Source organism: Montipora foliosa, chromosome 6 (assembly GCF_036669935.1).
Source record: "Montipora foliosa isolate CH-2021 chromosome 6, ASM3666993v2, whole genome shotgun sequence".
NCBI classification, from domain to species: domain Eukaryota; kingdom Metazoa; phylum Cnidaria; class Anthozoa; order Scleractinia; family Acroporidae; genus Montipora; species Montipora foliosa.
The window spans coordinates 12,158,565-12,171,064 of NC_090874.1; the positions used below are offsets into that span (position 1 = coordinate 12,158,565).

Here is a 12,500-nt window from a genome sequence, read left to right on the forward strand (position 1 = left end):
TTCTTTGTGTCTCCATGATTGATACTAACCCTAATTTGACTGCTGGAAAGACATTATTTGACTTTTTGAAATAAAATATTGCCTTTTAGTTTCCTCTGAAAACAAGATTTAGAGAAACTATCCAAACACGGAAAAAAAGTTGCCATGAGGTATATTGCAATTGCCCTTTCGATGTTGCACACTATGAAACCTAATAATAATCTGTGGTTCTAGAAAGACGAGAGACTTTCTTGTAAATCGAAGTAAAGGATAAGGATTTAGAGGGGTAGGGTAGGTAGGTTAAAAGCCTCACGGTTGTGCTGAATATTGTATCAAAAAGCATAGTGCAAGTAAGGAGCGGTAGTCAGTTTGAAAATTACCATGTTAGTGCAAGGTGTTTTGAATTGGGCTCAACAAGACCGGTGCCGTTAGGCTAGGTACTCCAGTTGTTCTGCGGTGTACTTTTAATGCTTGTCACGTGACTTGTTGACGCCAAAACCTTAACCCTAAGCTAATAGACCTCTTTAGCTTGTACGTTTTGTTTTCCCATTTCAGACCACGTGATGTTGTCAAGGGAATTTTCCTTTAGTTTTTTCATAAGTTATGCGTACATATTCACGTGCATAGGACGACATTTGAAAGAAAGTTTTCCCTAGAGTAACATCACGTGGTCTGAAATGGGAAAACAAAATGTACAAGCTAAAGAGGTCTATTGTAACCCTCATCCAAAGAGCTCACCCAGAGGCACTGAGGATGGACGTTAATTCTGCAATCCCAACTCTAACCACAGGTTAAGGTCGAGGCTCTACTTATATTGCGAGCCTTTTTAAATACAGGCATACACCGTATAGGCTAAGAGGCGAGGGCTTGAATTTGGAATTACCTAAATTTAATTTTAAATTTAAGAAGAATGCTGTCACTTATTTATTAACCCAGTTATGGAAGAGTTTGCCTTCTCAAGTGCGTCTTTCAGGTGATGCTAATGACTTCACAAGTAAATTGCACGATTGCAGTTTTTTAGAACGTGTCTTATAGTGCACAATTGTAGCTTTTAACTGCTTTTAGAACGAGTATTATAGTTTTTAAGTCACGTTTTTAGTATGTGGCTTTTTGTTGTCTTTAAAATGTTGATCAATATTATATGGCTGTAATTATTATAGATTTTATTTATACACATGTTAAAATAAATGATTGATTGATTGATTGATTCTCTTGCCTAGTAACTATGAAATATTAAATATTATATACACGATTTGACTTGGTGTGTAATAATTCTTATTCATTAAAATTACCGTTCAAGTCGCTTTCAAAATCAGACCCAAGCAGCTAGGAAATGCAATTCCAGATCCAGCTGCTGCTGCGTGGAAATCGCGTAGTTTTCAATCCTCTGGCCCCTGACTTTTGCAAGGCGATACAATTTTATGTCAAAGGAACCCATTCATACCTAATCTTTCTTGCCTGATCACAGGTGCCCCAAGCTCAGTGTGAGGGAAAGCGCCAACAAAAATATAAGGATTTGTATGGGAATCCCGATAAAAGACCTGTTTTGTAATAAAGACTCGTTACCAAGCTAGAAACAAAGACTCGCTACCAAACCGAACTCAACGGTCGCCGTGTGGTGTTCAATGTGATAGAGGATCTTTTTCATCGTTTTATCGATTCGTTTGGGACACTAACAGCCGCCTGAAGTCGCTGGCAGGACTTTGGTTGCGCGGCTAGCGGATTGAAATGAAAAAAAAAACCTTTTCCCTTGAATTCTACGGTGGATTTTTTGTGGTCGTGAGAACATATTAACCAGGAATATTTGACTCAATTTAGTGGGTTCCCGACCGGGGTTCCTGAGAATTCAGTGTTCAGCCTTCGTACTTTACCAGTAACCGTTGACAACCGAGGAACTGATAATGGCTCTATTCGCGTCAAATCTGGAAAAAAAAAACACACAGGAAGAAAGCGACCCACGATGGCAATAAGGTTAAGCTTTTTAATTGAGAATTTTTTCGTAAAATTATCTTCCCAGGTCTTTTATTGGGATTCCGATAGAAACCTTTATATTTTGTTGGCTTTCCCTCACACTGAGCTTTGGGCGCCTGTGGCTTGATCTTTCAGGCCCAGAAAGTCGATGATTGATGACATTCCTTGCAAACGTTCCTCACATGTATTCTTGAGGCGGACTTTACACTGACTTTATTCCGCTGAAAGGACTTCAAGTTCTTCGACAACGCGATCATGATCACAATTCCTTTACGATCATGATAACGGCATGACTATTCCGGGGGTGGGGTTAGGGGGTGAGGGGTGAGGGTAGGGGGTGAGGGGTAGAGGGTGAGGGGTAGGGGGTTTCTTTAGATAAGAAACTATCCCCTTTAAACCTTTAGTAGGGTTACAACTTTCCTGGGTATTGCGTGGTTCCTCGTGGTTCCGTTGGGAGGCCAAAGTTTGATATTACACGAGAGCAGCTGGAATATATGGTCAATTACGACATCTCTTTATCAAAGATAGCACATGCCTTGGGGGCAGTCAAAGAACATAATACAGCGACGTGTCCGAGAATACGGCATTTCTGTGCGATTGCAAGAAGGTATTTTAAGGGACTAGAGGCCTTGGTCAGAGACATGTAGAGGGAATTTCCAAACGCTGGTTACCGAAGAATCTACAAAATCTACAGTGTCTTCATCTCCACTATTTTGCAATCTCTTCCCAAGATCCAACAAAGAATGTCGCAGGGGGGATGTTTTGTGTTTATTACATGTAGAGTATATTGTAATGTATATATGGGCGACTATATGGTGCCCCTAACATGAATTACTTGCCTTCTCAACGGTTAGATGAATTCAACGTTTTGACGAGGTTTCGATGAATTCAACAGTTCGATGAATTTAGCGTTTTGATGAATTTCAGGTTTCGATAAATTCAATCGAGTATTAGATGAATTAAACAGTTTCGATAAATTCAATCGAGTATTGTTGGATGAATTTAACAGTACTAGTTTCGATGAATTCAGCGTTTTGATGAATTACAGGTTTCGATTAATTCAATCGAGTATTGGATGAATTCAAACCTTTGGTGGATAGAAGTTTTGGTAAATTCGCAAGGTTGAATTTTGAACCCATAAAAGTGCCATAATTGGAGATAAACCTTAGGCCTAAACAATAATTATGCTTTAGATAATGTTTAGGCCTAAGGTTAGCATTTTTGTAAACGTTTGGGTGTTTCAGTTTTCACCCCCGAAATAGTCATGCCGTCATGATACTCATGTTTTACTCTGGACATTCTTATACCTGCCTTCTGGACATTCTAATTCTGCTTCCTCTGTCGTTGAGAAAAAATTTTTCCTCAACGACAAAGGAGGCAGAGAAGAGAGACACTGGGAACGAGGTTGGCCGGGGTAGTGTGACACCACTAACCAACAGGAACGCCTGGGAGTTTATCAACATGCGCATTGTGAGATGTTTATCCTTTAAATTTGCAATCCTTCTCCAATCTTTAAAAATATGGTCCTCTCAGAAAGTTGGTTCATACACCGTGGACAGGAGCTAACAGCTACCTTAAAATCAGCTTCATCAAATGAAGAACAAAACAAAGCCATTTCCCGCCATATTGAATGGATGGAATCTGAAGACTCCGTGATCATTCCAGAGTTCGATTCGAAACTGGAGTGGCTTAACTGCACAGATCCCTTATCCTTCCAAAACCAGCTTCGTGGAAAATTGTGCGTTTTAGACTTCTTCACGTACTGTTGTATAAACTGTATGCATATTTTACCCGATCTTGAAGCCCTAGAACATCTCTACTCCGAGAAGGAAGGGCTTGTTATACTAGGGGTCCACTCGGCAAAGTTCGAGAATGAAAAATCATCCGCGAATATTATGAGTGCGATTTTACGGTACGATATTAGACATCCCGTTGTTAATGACTCCGAGGCGAGCTTGTGGAACGCTCTCGCAGTTCAGTGCTGGCCAACTCTTGTTATTGTGAGTCCAGAAGGAAAAATCTTATTTAGCCTTGTCGGGGAAGGGCACAGAGATACTTTAATACAGTTTGTTGGTGCAGCATTAAATTTTTACAACGGCAAAGGTAGGAATTTTATGTGTAAAGTGCATTTCAATGCAGTGTGTGTAAAAAATCATAATTTTTTTGTTGGACTTTGCAGCCACCAGGGGTGGAGGGGGGGGGGGGGGATAACCCATTTCACTGGGGCAGGTCTGGTACTGTGGTGAGAGCACCTAAATTCTGTGACATTCCAAATGACTGCCAAAAAATGTAGCCATTTGTCAGTTTTCCATCGAAATACTCAATAATTGGATCTGGAGTTCAAATTTGAGCACTTTATTTTATCCATTAGGAAAAATCAGCAATCATTCTATTGAAATTTCATTGTCCAAGGATGCTCTTCCCAAAACAAGCCTCTCCTTTCCTGGGAAAATCTGTGCTGACAAGGAAGGTGAAAGGCTAGTTGTGGCTGACTCCGGACATCACAGAATTCTCATAGTAACCAGAGAAGGGATTATTTTGAATGTTATTGGTGGAGGAGAAAAATGTGAAGCAGGGTTTGTAGATGGATCATTTCAAGAAGCAAGATTTCATTCACCACAGGGAGTAACTTTTGAAGATGGAGTAATTCTTGTAGCAGATACAGAGAATCACGCAATTAGAAAGGTTTGTGAACTTTATTTCAACATGGTAAATTCATCAGTTATTAATTCATATGTAATTACATAATTAAACTAACTATATCTAACTAACAATATCCAATCCTACATCTAATCCAAAACCATAAAAAACTGCTTTACAAATGAAAATTTTGTCATGTCCACATGTGGTGAGACTTTTGAAACAGTTCTGTGACAAGGGCTATACATGTACATCTATAGACTATACACATGTATATCATCAAGGCTGCTGCCTAAGAGAGATTTCCAAAAGCCCTTCGGGCTCCCAACATTAAAAGTTAGTAGCCCAAGTCATTTCTTCAAGAGCCCAGAATTGATTAATAAACCCAGTGCCTGCCACCGCCTCCCTCCCCTTAATTGTAATTATACGAAAGATGTAAACTTGCCACAGATGACTTACCAAAAAACTGGTGTGTACCTTCTGACAGTAAACGTTTATATATATCTGAAAGAACTGAAAAAAGCAATCACATATTTTTCCAATTTAATTTAAGTCTGTTTATCTTCAAGAGCAAGGGCGATAGTAGTCACAATTCTTGATCCTCTCCGTCACTGATCAAAATTTCATGTCAGAATTATTATAGTAAAAGTAAAAGCGTACTGCAGAAAATAATTTACCGCCTTTGTTTGTTTGTTACTTTTTCACTGGCACGTCTTAAGTACATAAAGATCCACGTATTTGTGGTTAGAAAAGAACCTTCAGCGATCAATGGGAGATACAGCATCGCATCACGGAAATTTATGTTTAATTGTATTACTGAAATGACTACGTAATCCTACCTTACTCAAGTTCTGAATGATGACACGAGAAGCAAAACGTATTGCTTACCTGTTACGAGAGCTCCATTGCTGTCACCGGGAAAAAACCAAGTAAACCTTCAGCAATTTAATGTGGGAAAAATGTGCTACACATTAAAATTTTTGTATGTACAATAGTGCAGACAGGTGCAATGATGGAAAGGTGTAATGCACCCATGAGAAGGATACATATTACAAGTTGCTCGGCAGCAGGTGAAAGGACAACTGAAAAATCAGAGTTCTAGGCAGGAATCGAATCTACGACCTCCGTAGCACTGGTCCGATGCTCTACCCATTGAGCGTAACTAGAAGTCACTGGAGAGCTAGGTCGTTTTTTAACTTGGTCCTGAAAGGAGAATGTGTCCCACTAATCTGCAGGCTCGACAAAGTCGTGCACCCATGTTCAGGGCTGTCATCAGGGGCGGTAACCCGTAACACTTGTTACGGCTGAGCCCAGTCACTGTTACGGGTGATGGTTGCTGCAGAATGAATATTCGTGGGGCAAACAAATTGAAATTTATTTATAAACATTTACCTTCTAAAGAAAATATAATAATTGCTGCCTTGTGTTGTCTGTGTTCCTGATTCTAAGATGTGTTTTTGGTAAAAATCCAAACATTTTCTGTGAAAACCTTTGGAGAACACCCCAGATCGATCGTTGTTGGATTTGTAGCAACAAAATCATTATCAATGCACCATACTTGATGTAAATGGCATTCCGCTGACCATTTTTCACTGTTATGTGGTACATGACCATTTCCACATGGTTAGTAAATATCTTTATAAATTCATTGTGAAGTTTATCTTTTTCCCCTGTATTATTTTCATCGCTGTTTGATTGGGCTGGAAAATGCATTTCTGAGGGTCTAATTTGAAGAATATTCTGGTGGAGTATTCCCCCAGACACCCTTGGGACTCGGGCCCTTTGGGCCTTCCTTGACATGGCCTTTAGCCATGTATTTACATGTTACGGGTGAAATCTTAAGTGTTACACCTGCTTCAAAACTTAATGACAACCCTGCATATTTATACAAATACATGGAATGATGGAAAGGTGTAATGCACCTGTGAGAAGGACATGTGTTATGGAGGTCTTAGGTTTCGATTCATGCCTAGGACTCTCACCCCATTGCTAAGCAACTTGTAATATAAAATTATAGTGTAGATATCGCCAAAACAAGTAATTTTTTCTTTCAGCCTTTAATTCAAGGTTAAGAAATCACATTTCGAATAATATTGTACCATGTTTTACTAGTAAGTCTCTCGAGAGCTGATACATGTTTCCAGAGAAAACATATGGACGGACATATGGATGTATCATTTCCATATTTGGGAATCACATTGCAACCCAGTCTTCATGTGCTACCGGGAGTTAACACAACGAAAGCCCCAAACAGTATTGACCATGTTTACAGGTTAAAGAGTCACTTATTTGTGGAATTTGCTTTAGTTAGCTGCCCTTCTCTCCAACCATATTATTACGTTTTTGATCGTTTAATCTCCAGCTGGGATCAAATTTACAAGAAAGTGGGGATAAATCACCTTGTGATAAGTTAGGTACCTGTTTGGGCTACTCTTTCAGAAACTTGGTCACCTTCATTCTCAAATGAGGCGCCCCAGGCAACTGGGTGACCGTTAGGCAGCAGCCTTGAACATAGGCCGTATTTCACAACCCTGCTACTAATCGAATTGTGTGCGATAATAAAGAACCCAGTCACTGTTCAAAAAGAGTCAAAGATAATATTGATTGTAAACTTCACTAAAACAGCTGCATGGACTAAGTACATGTACCCTAAACAACATGATTATGAACTTAATCCTGAAAGGCTATGAGGGGTATGACAATGGTATTTAAGGTACTGCATGCATGCATGTGTGTTTGTATAGTATGTCACATAATTTTTTAATAACCTGCAGACGCTCATGGTCATGTGACCAGAAGCACATGACCTTGAAGCGTGTAACTTGCAACTCTTTTCCTTGGAACAAAGCTGGGGATTTTAGGACAACAATTTTATATCCAAATATGGACAAAAATAACATTGAAGCTGCTCGCGTGGGAAAATGCGCGAGCTACGTTACATCCAAATAAGGAAATTTTTAAACTCAAAAAACCCCAGCTTTCAACCAGAGTGAAATGCTTCAAGGTCATGAGCTTCTGCAATTCACATATTTAATGTATCTCTCTTTTTTTTTTTTTCAGATAAATCTGAAAATGGAGCGGGTCACTTCAATCGCTGGAAATGGCACGCAGGGAAGTGACAAGGAAGGAGGTAAAATTGGGACATTGCAGAGCATCAGTTCACCATGGGATCTTACCGTTGGACCACCCCCAGGTTTGAACCTTGCATACAAAAGTATAGCTGTACTTAGCATTTTATAGTGTTTTTGTTAACCCAGATCTAGAGGCTGGGCATTCTTTTGTTTGATGGGCCACTAAAGAGCGGCTGCTGAATCCGAAGTGCAAAGACTGTGAACAAAGGACTTTTGATCCTTCTGTGCACTTTTAGTTGTTGCCAATGCTTTCAAAAATGGGTACTTAACGAATGCACTCGTTTCTGAACTGGAAGTTGTTGTTACATGTACTCTTGCTACTGATGAAAAGAATCTCAGCCTCTGGTAATGAGAACATTTTCCAGGCAGACGGGGGTGATGAGTCTTTGGGTGGAATGTGCCATTAATTTTCATTGATGGTTTTTCAAAGGTTATTAATGTGCAACATGGAGGAGACAAGTCCATGCTTTTAGGAGCCCAAAACTTTTGATGAAGAAAAGGCTTGTGTTATCACTTCTGTTTAGAAATCAACAGTTTGCAAGGACAATTGAGCAATACAGATTTTCCAAGATCGGCAAGACCAAAGAGTTGTCAAGATCCATTCCATTTAGCCTGGCTGAAATAAATTTCATATTGTTTTTGTGCGGAGTTTAATATTTATGTACTGTACAAGAAAAATTTAGCGAGGTCGCAATCATGATTTTTCTTGCTTACTAAGGAGAGCTTAGTAAATCACGAGAAGGCTGGACATTGTATCCAAATCAATTGAGATTCAGGAATATCTTAGTACCTTATCCAGTAAAAAGTTGTCGTAATCTCTGGTAAATAATAAAAATTACTATTATGAACTCATGTGTGATTAAATGAATGATGTATTAGTTATGGAAGTCATGCATTCAGAAATTCCTGTCTTTGATTGTTGTTTAATCACTCACTAAACCGGCCTAAACCGGCCAATTACTTAGTATTTTACTCTGTCTAATGCCAGAGTATTTTACCCTGACTAATGCCAGAGGATGAAATTACTCGTCAATGGGGAACCCCCAGGAGTCAATGGGTTAAGAGGTATCATGCAAATGTGTTTATCACTTTTGGATTTGTGCATTTTGGTCCCCAATTTTTTTTTTTGTCTTTTGTGTTTGTTTGTTTTTTCCTTTTCTTTGTTCTCTTTTTAACATTCATGTGATTGATTGTTTACCTACATATACTATTGTTAATAGGACTTCATGCAATCCAATTTGAAAATAATTTGGCCGAAAAATTCTCAGGACTGCCAATAGTAGCATGGGTCATTGTCCGTTTTTACAGATGATATTATTCACCAATATTCAGCTCCATTTCATTCCTTGTCCTTTGATTTGTTACTACAAAGTATCCAGGGTTTTTTTAAATTGGATTCCAATTTAAGGAACACTGAACAGTTGACTAAAAAATTAACCTGTTCACTCCTGTGGGGTTCCCCATTGACGAGTAAAATCGTCTGGCATTAGACAGAGTAAAATCTATGAGTGACACTCTTGGGAGTGAAAGGGTTAAGGAAATGTTGGAATTTTTTAGGCAGCGAAATCGTTACATTTTGTATTGATTATTTTAAGCAACTAGTAATAACCAAAAATTTTGGAGTGCGTTTGATACCAATATAGGACCTGTGTTGGACCTTCTCAATCCCAGGCCCTCTCCCCTATGATGTCATTCGCCCTTTCAAAATCTGCGGGGGTGGCAAATGTGTCCCTTTAGATCAATCGGTTGGTCGTCCCGAAAAATCTCCGTGTATACAATTTGCATTTAGTGTTGCGTTCACCTACTCGTTGAACGCAATAATATTCTTGTTCTTTGAAGATGTACCATCAATATGCATATATTTTATTTGTTTTATGATCCTTATTATCATTATCAGGACTTGCAAAAGATGATGTTGAAGAAGATGTGCTGTATATAGCCATGGCTGGCACTCATCAAATCTGGGCTTTATTTTTAAAAGACGGTTCTTGGCTTAAAGGAGGGTCAGTCGTGCATTCATTTGTTTGTTCGTTTTGCTTTTATTTTTTTTATATCTGGTCTCAACATGTTTACTTTAATTTGTTTTAACAATTTATTGTTGTTCAAAATTTGTTCTTATTGCCTCTTTTTATGTGCGTGTTAATTTTAAGCACTATTTAACAATTAGCGGGCTACGGGTCAATAGCCCATGAGGCAAAGCCGAATGGGCTATTGACCCGTGGCCCTTGAGGGCGAAGGGTCTAATTGTTTTAGTATCACCCAACTAGTTGGACAGAAAAGGCAATAATAAAGTTAGCAAATGCAAGTTGAAGAAATATTTATTTGGGAATAAAACTAAAGAAAGCGTCACGCTTTTCGCTACTCAAGGACTATTACTAATAGTCCTCTAGTAGCGTAGCCAATCAAATTGCAGGATTTGCATTAGTCCACTTGTTGGGTGATACTAAATTAAGATATGTACTGCCACTGATATAAAATCAGAAAGAAAGGCATTGATGCGGATGGTATATTGCACTGAAGTGTCAATTATTTACTTAGCTCTTAAAAGCATTAGAGGCAGCGATTCTTTCTGTCAGCACCAAGAATAACGACCTCTGACCAGTTCCAAAATACGTGCAGTCTCTGTGGGGGTCTATTTTGATAACTGCTGACAGCTACTAATTGTTTCAAATTTCTGAGATTGCGCAGACGAGCCGGAAGTCCGTGATTCGCGGACTTCCTAGTTCGGAACCATCCAGAGGTCGTTATTCTAGGTCCTGACCGAAAGAATCGTGGCCTTTTGGGACGAGAATGTAATCATCTTAAAGTAGCATACTGGCTTAGTTACCAAGCCTTCTAATGTAAGTTACGCTAGCATTGACGCACAATATTGTAATACGAAAGCAAAGTAAATGAGGATTATAAAAAAAAAATTATAAAAATACAGAATCCAGGGCCACATCTAGAGACTAAACTAACGAGCCCCCTCGTTTAGATCGTTTGCCATCCATTTCCGAGCCCAAACGAGCTAACCAAGCCACCAGTATAAAGGACCCCAATCTTTATACATGTCTCCTTCTTTCTTCCACTGCCGAGCCAAATGTGCCAGTACTTCCACCGGTCTCCATTGTGGCCCTGTATTCTGTAATTGCTCCAAAATTGTACTTTTATTGTAAAGACTGCTGTCTCTTCTGCTTTCGTAATGATTTTATGGGAAGCAGGTCGTTTCACCCTGTAGCTTATTCGCCCTAAGGCAGTTCACTCGAAATAAAAACCCTATCGCTTCATACTTACCAACTGGACTGAGAACAAACAAAATTCAGAGTTTATCTTATACATGTACAGTCCGGCGTCATCTTTCCAGATTAGCATACGACACGTAATCCGTGTTTACTCAAACATTTACTTAGCAAATAAAGTTAGTCGAGCGCGCGCAACTCAAGTTGACCGTTGTGTGCGAAACGCTCTTAAGGACCGTGCCTGCTAATTTAAAGGTATTTTTGCGTGGTTTATGAATACACGGGAAACTCAGATCTTAACAAGTGTTATTGGGGCTCCAAGAAAAAATTGAGGATGACCACACGTTTCAAACATAATTAATCAACAATGTTTGTAAAAAGCTTTAAAGTGAAATACAAATCGATGTATGGTGTTCTTTTCCAAATTGAAGCTTCATTATCTCTGAAAAATGCATGGTTACCCCAATTTTCTTTTCAGATCTATAACATGTCATCAAGGTGGAAATTTCGCTGGAATTGACTTCGGGCGAAAGAACCGCAGTTCCTTTTTATGACATTAGCCGCATCTTGTTCACAAACGCGGTACGAAATCCTATATATTTACATGTATCTAAAAGTAATGTTACGGAAGTCGCAAACTGAACCACTTAAGCACATACACAGTGATCATTTTTGAGGGATCTGTTTTTTTCAGGTCGCATCCAGAAGGCACATGCCTTCGTTTTGCAGGAAGTGGTGCAGAAGAGAATCGTAACAATAGTTACCCACACAAAGCTGGCTTTGCACAGCCATCAGGAATTAGTCTGGCGCTGGACAAACCATTCAGGTGTTTGTTTGTAGCAGACAGCGAGAGTAGCAGTGTGCGAACTGTTGATGTAACTACTGGTGCTACGAAAGCTCTCGTCGGAGCCGACAGAGATCCTACTGTAAGTTCCTTTAAAGACTGATATACATACGTAGGTTTCACCATGGCGACAGGGGTCTTAAACAGAGAAAGGGCGGTTTTAAAGCTAATTAGAGTATTATTCGAACTGTATGGGGATTTACATTTGTCGACTGAAAACTGAGTCTTTGTTGTCTTCTACTGCAAGTGTCAATTTCGTGTTGTTGTTGTTGTTGACATCCAAACCGTGTTAAAGCATTGTTAAAACTAAATTTCTGGTTGCTTTTCAGAATTTGTTTGCATTTGGTGATAAGGATGGAAAAGGTGTTGACGTGAAGCTTCAACATCCTTTAGCTGTTGCATGGAACCCACATTCGCAGAAGTTGTATGTGGCGGATTCTTACAACCACAAGGTAATTTCTAAAAAAAAACTTGAGGATGTAAGATACATACATTCTTAATTGACCACTCCCCATAGATGCTTTTCAGGGTCAATGAAAAACAATCAATGAACCGACAGAACAGAACAACAACAACAACAACAACAACAACAACTGTTAAGAATCCCAACTGGCCGGAGGTAAACCAGTTGGCTATTTACAAGTGCAGTTGAGAAGTTGAACCAGGGTCTGCCAGGAACAAATTCAACGAGTGGTCAGAGCGTGTCTTGAACCCGGG

The 12,500-nt window shown here is 39.3% G+C and overlaps 1 protein-coding gene across 1 annotated transcript in view; it reads left to right on the forward strand.

Moving 5' to 3' along the window:
- The first annotated feature begins 3,372 nt into the window (after nt 1-3,372).
- LOC138006704 (NHL repeat-containing protein 2-like) overlaps nt 3,373-12,500 on the forward strand; it is a 15,022-nt gene continuing 5,894 nt past the window's right edge. Inside the window, exons 1-6 of the mRNA XM_068853199.1 lie at nt 3,373-4,053; nt 4,322-4,635; nt 7,651-7,783; nt 9,619-9,724; nt 11,634-11,865; nt 12,113-12,235. Of these exons, the coding sequence (XP_068709300.1) occupies nt 3,471-4,053; nt 4,322-4,635; nt 7,651-7,783; nt 9,619-9,724; nt 11,634-11,865; nt 12,113-12,235 (1,491 nt within the window). The 5' untranslated portion in view covers nt 3,373-3,470. The remainder of the gene's footprint in view (nt 4,054-4,321; nt 4,636-7,650; nt 7,784-9,618; nt 9,725-11,633; nt 11,866-12,112; nt 12,236-12,500) is intronic.